Source organism: Typopeltis vanoorti, chromosome 1 (genome assembly GCF_054136105.1).
Source record: "Typopeltis vanoorti isolate ZY-2024b chromosome 1, IOZ_Tvanoo_1.0, whole genome shotgun sequence".
Taxonomy (NCBI): domain Eukaryota; kingdom Metazoa; phylum Arthropoda; class Arachnida; order Uropygi; family Thelyphonidae; genus Typopeltis; species Typopeltis vanoorti.
The window spans coordinates 11,726,642-11,743,097 of record NC_143549.1 but is presented as its reverse complement, the minus strand read 5'-3'; the positions used below and the strand labels follow the sequence as shown (position 1 = coordinate 11,743,097).

Here is a 16,456-nt window from a genome sequence, read left to right as displayed (position 1 = left end):
CTTTCTGTCATCAATTTCATGTTAGCATTCATCAATTCCTCGTTCAGGTCACACTTCGGACACACCCTCCTTCCATCTGCCCTAAACATCCACAAATCATTTATGTAATCAAAAGAATACATATAGCACACCTCACACTTAACAAAATGACTGATTCGTTAAGTGCCGTTTACCACTCTAAAGTCTAATAATAACAACAAATTCATAATTAAGTTTAAGCAAAACACAATCCTCCACACTAATAATAATGGTAGCACACAACTTTTACAGCAACTCTTACTCAAACAAATACTCATATATACTTAATTATTCCAAGAATAACTTATCTCAATCTGGAGCGCTTCTTACACACATCTGCCAAGCATGATTAAAGATTAAAGCATGACTCACGAGCACCCTCCTGTCATGGGAAGACTTTGGTAAGAAGACCATAGAAAATAAATATCAGGAAGATGGCAAAATATTCTGGAAGCTATTGAAAAATCTCAGAAATGGAGAAAAAAGTACTGTAAAATGAATCAGACATGATAAAGGTGACATGAAAACTGAAGATAACTATATTCTAGACGTCTAAAGTAATTTCTTTGAAAGACTGCTAAATGAAACAAGAAGTTTAGCATCATGGTAGAAAACTCCCAACAGGAATGTGGTTAGCAATACAAATCCATACGTGAAGTAGGAAAAGACATCAAAACCTGAAATGTGTAAAGCCATCTGTAGTAGATGAACTTCAGCAGAAATACTCAATAAAGTGCATAATTCAGAAGGCTTGGACAGAGGGTTGAATTCCAGAGGATTGAAGCAGAGTTCTTATAGTACCATCTATAAAAAGGGAAATAAAACTGAATGTGAGAATTACAGAGGTATTTCCTCACATGTTGCTGGTAATATTTATGCAAGTATACTTGAGAAGGAGATAAGAAAAATTGTGAAAAGAAGCTTGGTGAAGAATAAGCTGCATTCAGGCAAACAGAGGTTGTCAGGATCAGATTTTCACTTTACAAAAAATAGTTGAGAAATCTTGGGAATATAACAACGATTTGTTTAGGTTTTGTTGATGTGGAAAAGGTATGACAAGGTGCCAAGAGGAAAGCTCTTCTATAGTGTAAATGGGACATTACATCAAGAAATGCATAGCTCTATTTATGCTGTAAGTGAGCATTTAGAGTTGAAGGAGGTACAGGAAGATGGTTTGAAGTAAAATCAGATGTACAACAAGGGATGCACATTATCTCCACTGTTATTCATTATCTATATGGATCACATTGCAAAGGACTGTGGTATTTAAATTTGATATCAAATTTGTTGATGCTAATCTTAGCTCTTTATTTTATGCAGGTGAAGCTATACTTATAAATAAATCCAGTACAAGTATGCAAGATTCCCTGACTAAATTGATAATTGTAATATGTTTGTAATAGGTTTGGTATGAAAATCAGCAATAAAAAGGCAGAGACAATGAAAATAGGCGGAAACATTGAAAACATCAACTGTAAACTTAATGGTGAACCTATAGAAGAAGTAAAACATTTCAGCTATTTAGGCACAATATTTAGTGCAGATGGTCAGGGCAGTATTTACCCTTTTCCTGAGGTGGAAGGGGGGGGGGGAACAGAGTACCTGTTTGCACATGACTGCAAACAGGTTATTATGGACACAAAAATATATGAGTATTTGCATCCTTTTTTTTTTATTTTTTTTTAAAGCCACATTTCTATTTAGATATTGACTTGAAGCAACACCAGCCTTTTCTCAGCTATATATATATATAGGTAAAAAAAAGGTGGAATAAGCTCTGATCACTATTCTTAGTATTTACCCTTAATGAAAAGCATAAAGTACCCAATTCTGCATCATCATTATTTATCATTTCCTGTCTCGCTGATATTCAAATTCCAATACCAATGGTCCAAGCAAAAAGTCTTGCAGGATACTACCAGTCATCTGCTTTCTCTATATATTATTCTTGGTAACTCTACATCAGCCACCACCATATCTATTTCACAAAACTGATATCCATTGTAGTATAGTATAGTATATTATGTGTAGTATGTTATGAGATAAAGGCCACCAAGATAAAATATATAATCAATCGTTGCTATAGGCCAGGGGATACAAAGGATGATGAAAATGGTTTCAAGAACTTAAACTGCAGGGACAGATTGGAAGAGGAAAGAACAAATGGACTGAAGGGAATAGAATTTATGCATCTGTTATGGAATAATTACTCGAGGTAGCATTGTGATGAAAAGTACCAGGGGTTTGAGAAAGCTTGAGTTTAGGGAATCCATCAGAAGATTTGTTGCAATGAAGACCATATTACCACCACCACCTGATGAGAGTTGGCATGCAGTGTTGTCTGGAGTGATGGCTAATTGTCATCAGTTCAATGTATTTAGTTCAAGTTAAAAGGTGGTGTTGCAGCACCTTTAGACTTGAACTACGTTCAGGTGCAAACTTAACTGTTTGCTTACTTGGGATTAGGAGTAAAGTAACCAAGTTTATAAAATTACTTGGTAACACTAATATATATTGTGTGGGGCCCTTAAAATGGACCGAATTTTTGGGGGTTGCTTAGTTCTAATCTTGATCAAAGATCAGAGACTAGATTCCTTAATATCCCATGCCACTACTTCATTTATCATGATTTCTACATTAGTTCTTGTCACATTCTTACTGCAATATCTCCACACACCTCCGCAAAGTGATTATTCAGCAATTCAACTATCTAATTTCCATAAATTAAGGAACAAAGAGAAAATTCATAACTCAAAAACTGTATGATGAAGTTTTATGCAATTCAGTGAAAGGTAGTATGATAAGAGATGTGAAAGAAACATCCACAAAAACTGTAAATAAATAATTTCATTCAGTAAGAAATGGGTAGATGAAAACAATGGTTAAAAAAAAAAAGAGGCCAAAATGAGAAATACAATGCTCACAACAAAGTTTCATACCTTATAATGATGTGAAGGAGCACAGCTAGAGGGACTTAAAAAGCTCACCTAAATCCCTCAAAGTTTAGGAGAGAGGGGAGGGATGGAGAGCAGCAACACATCTACCTGGATTATCCAAGCATGTTCAATAGGATTAAAGTGAGGAGACCAGGCTGGACAGTCCATATATATGAAAGTCTCTTCTTGAGGATATTAAGCATAAGCTTCACACAACGAGAATGAGATTATAGTCTTGTAGGATAAACGTCCCATCACACCTACATATGGACAAACAAAGAAGTCCAGGACTTTGTCTCTATAAGTCACCATCTGGCTGCCTCCAAATGAGTTTGGCAAGCCTGTATTCTTACAATGGCTCACAATCTGAATTCACTGGTTAAATGATTTCTTGCAGCCATATGCAAGAATTTTGCTATCATGAAATGTCTTGTTCTCACTCCAGATACAAAATGGAAAACCATTCCAACACACTCACTTTTATACCATGGCTCATATTTGGATATGAAATCGATAATGCCACTTATTTTTATACAATAACTAGATTCAGTGTAACTTTTTTACATAATGTAACCGACTTTCAGATGTCCTCCTTCCTGAGTTATTGTGTTTTTTCCTCTTTGGTCCTTAATTTATAGAAACCAGTGTACACTGCTTGGAAATAAGTCAATGGACACCATAGTGTGAGGAACAAACAGCCATGGCACCCACCGTAATAAGATGTGGGACCTTCTTTTTCGCTGTGATAACTAGCAATCCTATAGGACATACTTTCCACAAGTGTACGGTAGCAATCAATGAAAATAAGGTTGAGATCAGGGCTCTGGAGAGCCTGTCAAGTGTGGTGATGTTCATATCCAAAAACCATGTAGTTATGGCAGCAGCCTTATGACATGGTGAATTGTCTTGCTGAAAGAGACAATAATAGAACACCACAAAGCAGGAAGCATTGCATTATACAGAATGTTCAGATACCTCCTGGAGTTCAATGTTCATGGTATCACAAACAGAAGTCTGAGGCCAAAACAGGAAAAACAAGACCACACGATTGCACAGCCACCTCCGAATTTCATACTTACGGTTAAGCATTCTGGTAAGAGACAATCACCAGGCATCCACTACATTCATCCATCTGCTTGGTAGAGGGTATAGCATGATTCCTTGCTCCATAACACAGCTTTCCAAGTTTCTGTGTCCCATTGTACCATGTCTCTTTGCACCACTGAAGATGATGCTGCATGTTGGTTAAGATCATATTGTGGTCCTACCATGGAAACTCATGTTATGTGCCTCAGTTCTGAATGTTTTTGTGCAGATTCATATTTCAGTTGATGCCTGGACTCTGCATTACAACATGTTAACCAACAAATGGTTTTTATCCTTCACAGCACCCTATGGTCATGTTTGGCGAGTGTGGTGGGTCATCCACTGCAGGTATCAGTATGGTATTACTGATTGTTTAACTGGAATGCCCCAATTTGTCAACAATTTGCCAAACAGATGGCCCTGCAACATGTCATCTTATCACAATGCATCTTTCAAACACTGTCAGTTACTTTCTCACAACCACTTCACCCAGATGCACTTAGGAGCATCACATTTCTCCAGTTTATTCTGGCTACAAACACGTGACATGGCACAATGCACATTGCCCATGGGGGAATGAGGTGGCTGTTGACTTCTTTCCAAGCAGTGTATTTTATCTGATTTAGTTATCTATTATTAGCATCCATAGCCATTCCTTCTTTTACTTGCTACATATCAAAATAAATCCATTCACTCAGATTACTATCACCTCACTCAGCTGATTTCTACTATTACTCTGAATTTGTTTTCCTTACTATATGGGTCACCTACTTTTTTTTTTTCACCTCATGCTTAATGATTCCTCTCGTATTTAATTATCAGCTTATTTATTCTCCTAGTTCTAGGTATGTAGCTTTCCACCACTTCCTTGAACATCTCTTGACCATTTCCCATGACCTGCTAGTATTCTTCTGCTGTTTCTTATGTCACAGCACTTTCAATAAGTCTCCTTGATTTGTCACAATTATCATCTCTATAATTCCATGTATGTCCATTCTTACTGAAAATTTTATACAATTAGCCATCACTCCAGACAAGACTGTATGCTAACTCTCATCAGGTGGTGGTGGTAACATGGTCTTCATTGCAACAAATCTTCTGATGGATTCCCTAAACTCAAGCTTTCTCAAACCCCTGGTACTTTTCATCACAATGCTACCTTGAGTAATTATTCCATAACAGATGCATAAATTCTATTCCCTTTAGTCCATTTGTTCTTTCCTCTTCCAATCTGTCCCTGCAGTTTAAGTTCTTGAAACCATTTATATCATCCTTTGTATCCCCTGGCCTATAGCAACGATTGATTATATATTTTATCTTGGTGGCCTTTATCTTATAACATACTACACATAATATACTATACTATACTACAATGGATATTAGTTTTGTGAAATAGATATGGTGGTGGCTGATGTAGAGTTACCAAGAATAATATATAGAGAAAGCAGATGACTAGTAGTATCCTGCAGGACTTTATTGCTTGGACCATTGGTATTGGAATTTGAATATCAGCGAGACAGGAAATGATAAATAATGATGATGCAGAATTGGGTACTTTATGTTTTAAGAGTTAATGCATAAAGAGCTTCAAGGATGACTTAAAGAAGCTGATAGTATGGGAAAAGGATAATATATGCTAGATTAATGTGGAAAAGTACAGAGCCATGAAATGGAGGAAATAGTTACAACACACTACTTGATAGAACTATGCTCCATGAAATTGATGAAGCTGATGATCTGAGGAAGGAGTGTTATGGACATTAAATGAATGCAATATATTTCAATTTTGTGGACTAGGTAGCTCTTAGAATTACTTGGTTATAGAACAATATACTAACAAACCGAGATAACAAAGTTATCATTCCACTTCATAGAGCCTTGATATAGTCAAATCTAGTTTTGTGAATAGGTCTAATTACGTGGATTTCTTGTAGGTGACGAGATGAGAGAGAAGTTCCAATGACAAGCAACATGTGACCAATTATACATGAATTACATTATGTTGGAGGCTTAATGGATTTTTTACAACACTCAAAAAGAATTAAAATAGAATTTAATACTTCCTATATTTCGTCCTAGTCACTAGGACATCTACGGGGATTACAAAAACAGTTAATGTAACATACACACAAATAATAAACAATACTGAGCCCAACCATGTGGGTGACACTAAAGTCCTATCTAGTTGGAGCGCCCTCTAAGGGCAGTAGTAGGTGGCCTGGAATGTAAGGTGGGACGTCTGGTGATGAGTGTTTCCCAAATCTTCGGAAGCTTAATACAACCGTATTTATTCAGATTTGGTTGGTTTTTTAAAGCTGCTGCTGCTGCTTCCAAGAAAAGTCTCTCTTTCTTGAATTTGCTGTGGTGGAGCATGGTGGTTTTCTTCCAAGATACCCTGTGGGTGGTATCCAAAACATAATACCACCCACAGGGTATCTTGGAAGAAAACCACCATGCTCCACCACAACAAATTCAAGAACGTGAGACTTTTCTTGGAAGCAGCAGCAGCTCTCAAAAACCAACCAAATCTGAATAAATACGGTTGTATTAAGCGTCCGAAGATTTGGGAAACACTCATCACCAGAGGTCCCACCTTACATTCCGGGCCACCTACTACTGACCTTAGAGGGCACTCCAACTAGATAGGACTTTAGTGTCACCCACGTGGTTGGGCTCAGTATTGTTTATTATTTGTGTGTATGTTACATTAAATGTTTTTGTAATCCCTGTAGATGTCCTAGTGACTAGGACGAAATATAGGAAGTATTAAATTCTATTTTAATTCTTTTTGAGTGTTGTAAAAAATCCATTAAGCCTCCAACATGATGTCCTCACAGCACTTAAGCCTCTACACACGAATGAATTACATTGTACTATAATATAAGGAAGTTCAACAATTCTCCCCAATTCCTCACTGTATTGGACATTATGAAATTAATTATTCTTATTATTTGTAATAATACACCTTCCATGGAGTTGACAGACTCATTGTGGGATGTTCATTCAACTGACAACATATGTATCATATAGAATCTTAAAATTCTTAGCATGCCTTGCATTAACAACAATCTCTGGTAATGCTTCCATTCACTGACAATTCTAAATGTAAAAAATCTACTCCTACCCCTCTTCACTACACTTTTACAAAAACCAGGAATGACCTATGGTTCTTCTCCTCTCACTTTCTACTCTTTTTATAATTCCCTCTGAATTAATCTGATAAAATTCTCTCACTAACTTAAATGTCTCTATCATATCACCTCTCCTCCTCCTCCTATCCACCAAACTCTTCAATCCACATTTCTTCAACCTCTCTCTATAGCCAGCATTCCAAACTCCTGATATCGTCTTAGTCACTCGTCTCCGGACCCTATCCAATATCTCCGCATTGAAAACCAGGTGATTAGATCTGAGCACAATAGTCTAAGTGTGGTCTGACCAGTGCCTTATACAGTGGCACCACCACCACTTCCTTATCCTTGCATGTTCGAGTATTATTTATCATAGCAGCACTACGATTTGCAACCTTTGCAACCCAAGCAATATGCCCTCTAAACTTCAGTCTGCTATCAACCATCACTCCGAAATCTCTAATCTCATCCACTTCCTGCAGTATGGCATCATCGATATAGTACACAGCCTTATATTTCTGCACTCCAAAATGCAATACTTTGCACTTATTGATATTAAAACTATAATCCCACTCTTTTGTCTAAGTAAAAAGTCTATTCAAATCTTCCTGGAGGGATTTAACATCAGCAGTGCTACTTATAATTCTTTCCAACTTTGCATGATCAGCAAATAACTGAAGATCTCCAGTCAGTCCACATGATATATTGTTTACAAACAAGTTAAACACCAGGGACCCAAGAACAGAACTCTGGGGCATGCCACTGGTTACCAACCTTTTTTGAGAAACTGCTCCATCATACACAACCTGCTAGTATCGTTCAAAGAGTCAATCTCTGATCTATCTAACCAATATATTATCTGCCATCCTCTGTAGCTTGTACACCAACTTATCATGTGGTAATCTATCAAACACTTTTGCAAAGTCTAAGAATAACACTGTATACGATTCTCCCATCTATCTAACACACTTGTCATCTTATCATAAAATGCAAGTAAATTACTAAAACAGGACCTATCCTTTACAAATCCATGCTGACCATCATAAAGAAAGCTATGTACATCAACCGAATTCTGTATTTCTTATTCCTTACCAATCTCTCCAACACCTTGATCAGAACCGCAGTCATACAGACTAGCCTATAGTTGGAGACTTCTGTCTTATAACCATTCTTGTGGAGTGGTACTATTTTGCCTTCTTTCCACTCTTAGGAATCTTACCATCTGCAAGACTTTCATTAAATAACAGGGTCAAGGGTACAACCAACTGTGGGGCAAAATCCTTAGAATATGTGGTGATACGTCATCCGTTCCCATAGCCTTATTCACATCTAACCCAACCAACATCTGTACACCTTTGATTCTTTCACCTCCAATTCTTCTAATATTTGCTTCTCTTCTATATATTACATCGGATCATTTACAGCAGTATGATATATGCTGATAAAGTGCTTGTTCAATAATTCCACTATATCCTTTGTGGCTGTTAGTTTGCCATGAGTATCCACCAATGTTAATCTGCCATAATTATTCTTTCTCTTGCTTGCCGTGTAGAGGAAAATTCCCTTATTACTACCATTCTACCATTTTGAAATATTAATTTATGATAAACATTCTTCTTTGGCTAAATGAAATTTTATGAAATTTAACAAAACAGGATCTCTATTGAATTTTAGAGTCATTTCAACTTTTCCTTTTATCATACTATTTTAACGTCAAAATTAGGAAAAGCAAAACTGTATCCAAAGTACAATTGTTGAGACAATGAATGGTATCATTACAAAAGCACTATTTTATAACTTCTATATTCATTTTGTTTACTTATTGGTATATTACCTTAGTTTATTACAGGACTTAAAGGCTTGTCCTGCAATGCTAGGAGGGCATGTGGAAGTTGTGCATTTCTCTTTGGAGTCCAAAGACCAGCTGTCACCAAATTCTTGAGTAGTGGAAACTGGCTGACCATCAGGTGTTCGTCGATCATCTTTTTCATTGCTGGTATAGTATCCACATAATCCTGCCACTTTATATAAAAGTTCTGGAGATACCTAAAGTACAAAACAAAACCAATTATAAAAGATGGACATAATTATACATATATGGGATGAGAGGAGAGAATTATTTTATTATTATTTTAAACACAAGATCTTTATTGAGTCAAAAGACTTCTTGTAAGAGGTACACACTATTACATAAAAAGCTCATCAAACGATGCTTTAAATTCATATTCCATGCAAAGAATTTGCTCCCACCTCTCACATCCTCTTTACAAGATTTCCAAGGATGGCACCTTGTTTTTTCCCATTATATGAAAAATTTCTTCCCATTATCTCAATAACAATATAACACAATTCTCATAGTTGTAAGGTTGTACAAACTACATTTCTTCAATTGACTCCATATTCTAAAGATCAAATACGCTGTGGCCAATCTTCTATGGACCATTTCATTCTTATCTCCATGAAACCTCAGTCTAAATCTCTGCATAATGATACATATAAGGCTTGATCAAGACCTTATACAGTGGAGATATAATCACTTTATTTCTGTATTTCAAGGCCACAGGGAAGTTCTCACATCAGATAATGACAATGATGCACATTGCCATTATCTGATGTGAGAACTTTCTGTGCAGTGATTCCTAAACTTCAGGCCCCTGTTCACCACCATCACTCCCAGACTCCGCCCCCCATCTTCTCTATCTTTATCAAACTGTACCTACCAAATGTGGATCTTGCATCAAATACTTGTCTACTAAATTACAGAAACTTATGCTTTATTAGCATTTAACAGATAGTTTCACTCACTTACCTACTCCTACATTCTATTCAAATCCTCCTGTAAGATGCCAATATCTGCTTAACTACTCTCCAGTTTTTCTCCATCTGCTACCAGTTGTAAATAAAGAAAACATTGCAGAGGGAATATGAAGAAAAAAATGATCAGTATACTTATGTGCACTACGAAGTGCAAGCAAGAAGTGTTATAATCTGATTTTGCCTTTCTTATAAGAAAAAATTAGTTAAGCAAGTCAAAATAAATCTAAGAGTTTGTTTGTTATGTAACAAGCTTGTAAGGATAAAATGACCATAGAGGATGACTTTAATCAATAATAATGGTAGGAAAGCAATAGAAGTAAAAGAAATAGTTTAGTTGCTGAATGATCATTTTGCTAAAGATATATCAGCAAGGTGGACATTTTGCAGTTGCCATGTGATAGTGATGCATACTAAATTAAGGTAAACAAACAGAAGGGTGTTCAGCATATTGAAAAATATCGATCTGAATATAGCAGTGGGGCTGGATGACAAGTCAGCCTTTGTACTACATGAATCTAAAAGAGAAACAGCATTGCCTCTGATGAAGTCATTCAATCTAAGATTCCAAGGGAGTGGAAAGAGGGTAAGATAGTTAGTTCCATTACATACAGGTGGCTTCAAGACAGATGTGACAAACTGCAGACCAATTATTATATCAGAAGCAGTTGTCCAAATTTTGGAAAAGTTGATGAAAGGTAAAATCTAACAGTTGGTGAATAAGAATACGATACTCTATAGTGGGGCATCATGGCTTTTAAAAAGGTAGACCCCGTCTTAGTAATTTATTCACATTTTATAAAAAAAAAGTGACAGTAAAATTGGATAAAGGTATGGGTACACAATGATATTGCCTGGAGTTTGCAAAGGCATCTGACAGAATTTACATGGAAAACTATTACCAAAGTTGGGGCAAATGAGAATAGATATGTAGCTAGCAGCATGGATGGGAGTGATTGACAGACAGACACCAGAGAGTAATATATAGTGGAGTGGAATCCAGAAGAATGAGGGTGACTAGTGGAATACTTCAGAGTTCTGTAGGGGCACTAGTACAATGATATAAGGAAATATTTAAGGAGGGGTTAATATTCAGTTGTTTGCTCACAATGCAAAACTGGGAAAGGTAATAATAGTAAAGGTGATATAGATATCCTGCAGGATTATTTAAATACATTAATATTGTGATGATGTGATGTAAGGATGATGACTGTGAATGTGTGGATTGAAAAGGTTGCATACTGTGTATCACATTGATAGTACTATTGCAGGAAACTGATGAGGCTAGGGACTTGGGGATAATGGTGGACAGAGTTGAAGTTCAGAGGGAATATTGCAAAGTTAGTAAAATAGTTCAAAGGATTACTCGGATGATGAAAAACACGCTTAATTATTTATTTAGCATTTGGCTAAGAAGGATACATGCATATGCCACTACACACACAAAAAAAGTGCTTACAAGACAATAAATGCATAAAAGATGTATAAAAGAATATAATAGTGTGAAGTGACACTGTTGTCATATATACATGTAAAAATATTATTATTAATATTATTCAGGCCTCCAAGGAGTCAAAAGACTCATCGAGGGAGGTCCTTCCTAGGAAGCACAAGTCTATCAAGACTCATCGTATCGTGGGAGGTCCCTCCTAGGAAACACAAAGTCTATCATACCACTCCTTAAACTCATTGACTGCTTTTGCTCTCACCACTCTATCAGGCAGTGCATTCGATGGTTCAACCACCCTTCATGCAAAGAAACCACTCCTCATCCTTTTGCTCACAGTTTCCTTTCGTAACTTCCAGATATGCAAATAATCATAAAATTAAAACTTAATGTCAAGTTCAGCAGCCAATCAATAGCATCTGTAGAAACTGTTGTAAAGTCAGCAGGTCCCATGTAGGCTCTGTGAGGACACTCAAACGTAATATGTTGTATAGTTTGGTTATCCTCACCACAGTCACAAGATGAGTTTGGTCTTATTCTTCAAGTAAACAAGGAAGCACTGCATCTACCATGGTTGGTGCAAACTATCTTGAAAAATATTTAGGAAGGTCCATATTTTTCAAGGTAGGTCAAATTCTGGTGTAGGGCTGTTTGGGTTAAACACAGTCTGCCAGATTACTCGGGTCCATTCTGTCTGCCATGCTATGGTTGCATCATAGCCCTCAGTGACAAGTTGTTGAGCTGTTATAATAGGTGGGCGTCTTGACTTAAGCCTCTGTGATGTAAAGCTGTCAATATCAGAGTGTATAGGAAGCTGCGAATTCTGTCAAATCAGGTTTTCTTGGTGTTGTAGTTGTGGCAGTTGTATGTGGCTCAGAATTGGTAGTCAATATGATGGAGTAGACTTTATTATTCCAGAAACGATATGCATTGTCTGATTCAGGATGGTATCAAATAATTTAATGTGTGCACTACTCAGCCAAACAACTGAGTAGTATTCAGCAGTTGAGTAAACAAGGTCCAGAGCAGATGCCCTTAATATGGGAGCACAACCCCCACCCCCATCCAGGTTGTTCCGGCAAGTTTATGCAGTATGTTATTTTTAGCCTCGAGTTTGATAGAAATATTGAAGAGATGTCTATTAAAGGAGAGGGTTCTGTCTAGGGTTATGTTCAGATACTTTGGATTAAAATTGTGCAGTAGTATGTTCCCATCAGTGGCACTTTTAAGATGTCACATGCCATGCTATTACCCAAATGGAAACAGCATGTTTCAGTCTTGGTAATGCTTGGAATAAGGCATCACTTCTCAAAGAAATTGTTTAGCCCCCCCCCCCCCCCCCCTCTAGGTCACTAGTTAGTATATGCTCCATAGTACAAAAGTTCTGATATTGAGATGTGATGCATAAATCATTCAGCATATGCAAATTTTCTAGACACTGTCCTTGGAAGGTCAGAAATATACAAATTGAATTAAAGAGAGGCCAGAACTGACCCTTGTGGAAATCCATTGTTAAGTGTTCTTAGATTTCTCATACATCATCTATAACTACCTGTATTGTTCTATTAGACAAATAGCATTGATCAGATGGATCTTGTTTTACATTTCAGTATTTTAAGTAGCTTATAGATGACATCAACTCTATAAAGACTGCACCAATTTTAAGGCATTTTTCAAAACCAGATTCTACATGCATTGTTAGGGCCAAAACTTGATCTTCACAGTCGCACCCTGGCCTGAAACCGGCCTGTTCATGAAGGAGGGTGTCAATAATAATAGAACTAATTCTATTGTAAATAAGTCTTTCTAATAGCTTAAGACAGACATTGAATAGTGCTATACGTCTATAGTTTTCAGGTTTATCAGAAGGGGCTTTCTAGGTTTCCTAGGAAGCACAAGTCTATCAAGACTAATCGTGGGAGGTCCCTCTTAGGAAACACAAAGGCTATCATACCACTCCGTAGTTGTGGAGTGCAGCAAGAAGTTCTTTGGTGAATGGATTGGACAGATCAGTTCCTTCAGAACAACCATCTTTAAGCCTGGTCAATTCATTTCTAATTATTTTAGTGTAGTTTTTTTTTCTGATTTAGCTCTGGACAGATTCACTGACCAATTGGTAATTGGCATTAACAGCAGCTTTCACTTGGAGGGGGGGGGGGATTACCACCCAACTTTTTAAGGTGGCTTCATGCCTTCCTGCTTGAATGTTTAAAGTTCAGCCTTTCGATGGTGTCAATCCATTTGTTCTTTCTGGCTCCATTTAAACAGTAAATTCATTTAAATCAATAAAATCATCTGCAATATCTACACATCTGCTATTCAGAAAGTTATTATAAAGTGCTTCACTGGTTTCGCTTCAGCCAGGTATGTATTCTCTTTCCAAGCACATCTCTAGAGATGTGTTTTTTAGCTGTATAAATTACTATTTTCACAAGCCTTTGGTAGTTACAGGGTTGTGGTGGAATCCAGCACATTTTTATCTAGTTCTGATGAGAAAATGTTCCAGCTTGCCTTGGCAAAATTCCAATGTGGCATTGGTGTAGTCTCAGTAATTTGGATTTGAGGGCCATCTCAATAAAGACAGGGCAGTGTTGACTGTGTGGGAATATTCCTAAAACATGTTAGCTGGTCGGCACTGAAGGCCCCTTTGATTGGTTGTGACAAAACATAATTTAGGATTTCTACCACTGTTCCATCTAGCTGAGTTAAAAATGCAGTTATCCTTGGGATCGAAAATCAGCTGCATGTTGTTTGCCTCTGCCCAATCGGCTAGTTTGGCACCGTTTGCATCAGTATTTATGGTGCGTATAACCATTTGCATCAGGTTATATGCACCATTTGCATATAGCTGCATTGAGTATGATGACTATTAAAGTCTCCAATATAAACAGCAGGGTGCATTAAGGCTGGCAAAACTTCATCAGGCCAACATGCAGATGGTGGCTTGTAGACATTAATTATTTTTAGGTCATTAACTTCTACAATGATGGTAGATATGTTCGAAACATCGCTAGCAGAAATGAAACGGACCTTAGTAAGTGAATTTCGGGCATAGGTGGCTAGTCCATACATCTGATTATATGCTGCTCCTATAAGATTGAAACCCAGAATGGAGCCTCTTTCTCATAGTTGCGACTCATTGCTTGCATAGGTTTCTTGTATGGTGGCAATGTCAATTCTGCTGTCATTAAGAAGTCTGGTAAGACATTCATTCTTAGCCCTACTGATATTTTCTATATTCAGCTGGCAGACTGTGAGCAGTTGTCCAGGGTACAACAGTTGTCTCAGGGCACTTCTAGTTGACAGGATGAGTCCTAGTTTCTGTCACTGTAACTGGATAACTAGGGAAATTATTATCTCTCACTTTATAAGGCTATGATTCATCTGCATCTTGGCTACTGTTCAGAGATATGGCCATCTAGGTTTTTTTGGAGTTCAGCAGATAGAAAAGAGGATTCTGAGATGTGATCGAACTGGTGATAAACCTGTGGAATGTTTCCTATGGAGACAAGATTAACGTGTATGTGGTTCACACACACACACACACATGCACATTAACCCAAACTTTGTAACCACAGATGTGTGGTTACAAAGTTTGGTTTCTAGACAGAGAAGATGGGACATGATAGAAACTTAAAAGATATTAAAGAAGTTTTATAAAATTGATGGAAAGGAAATTTTTCGATATATAACAAATTGTCAGAGAACTATGGGTCATCCATGAAGATGTGTAAGAGTGTGGTTAGTAAGGGTGTGAAGACAAGATTTTTTGTGTGGGGAGTAGCGAATGAGTGGGATGATTGCCAGAATTAGTTGTGAGTGCACTAACAGTGAATGAGTTTAAGAAGAGGTATGAAAGGTATGTATAAACATAAGTGTGGATCTCCCATTATGAGTTTCTGGACTCCATGGAGATATAAAATAATAATAATAATAATAAAACCATCATAATATTAATATATATGTAAGAGAAAAATGACCTCATTTATAAGCTATGATATAGTTACATCTTGACTATCCCACAAAGATTTGATCATCTGGGTTAACTAATGATGAGGAGATGGTAATAAGATGGTGACAATTTTCTGTAATTCTTCCTATATGATAGATTGAAGGTGTGCAGATTGCAAAGTTTAGTTAACAAGCAGAAAAGAGTAGAACATGATGAAACCCATATATTACTAAAGAAATTCTAAGACTGATGGAAAAAACATTTTTTTTTTCAATGCATAATAAGCAGGGAGTGAGTAGTGGTTAGTAATGGTGGTTAAATATTTTTTTGCTTAGAGAAGTGATGAATGACCAGAGTAACTGTAAGTGAAAGTGAATTGTTAAATATTCAATGTTGTTTGTTGTATTAACTAATCCTGTTATTAAGTCATGTAATATTATTATTATTATTACTTGACACCTCCAGGGAGGGCATTTACTCTACAACTCTCCATCTCCACCACTTAGTCCTCTAACCATAGCGAACCACATCATATACATCAATGCCATCTACTGTCCACCACGACCACTACTATTTTCACAGACAATCACAAACATCCATGTCCACGACCGGATTTGAACCCTCAGCCTTTTGACTGGAGAACGGATATGTTAACCACTTGGCCAAGTGTATAAAATAATTATATTATAACAATAGTGACCCTATTACTCACTTTCTCTCTCTCTCACTGACCGACCTTTAAAATATTGGGTAATCTGGTATTAAATAGAAGATATCTACAAAGGCAGAAATTTTAAGATATTATAGTCAGAGTCAAATAGGCATTTTCTTTGCTCTGGAAAATCAAAACATATGTTCTTCATCAATCCTTAAAGGATTAAACCAAGTATATAATTTCTTTGTATCTTTAATTTATCAAATTCATTAACAATTTACTTCATAAAATACAGCTATCCAACACTGAAAGAGACAACAGCTATATAGAATGTTCCAGAATTTTCACCTGATGACTGTCAAGTGAAATGCTCAGTTCCACCAACAGAGTATAGTTTTCCATTAAATCTTCACTCAA

The 16,456-nt window shown here is 36.7% G+C and overlaps 1 protein-coding gene across 4 annotated transcripts in view; it reads right to left on the bottom strand.

Annotated features, from left to right (window-relative positions):
- The window catches only part of LOC150109786 (uncharacterized), a 1,408,745-nt gene that overhangs the window by 415,687 nt on the left and 976,602 nt on the right, over positions 1-16,456 (bottom strand). For all 4 annotated transcript variants that reach the window (XM_090396626.1, XM_090396635.1, XM_090396653.1 and 1 more), the window contains one exon: positions 9,006-9,217. In XM_090396626.1, coding sequence (XP_090252752.1) covers positions 9,006-9,217 — 212 coding nt within the window. The remainder of the gene's footprint in view (positions 1-9,005; positions 9,218-16,456) is intronic.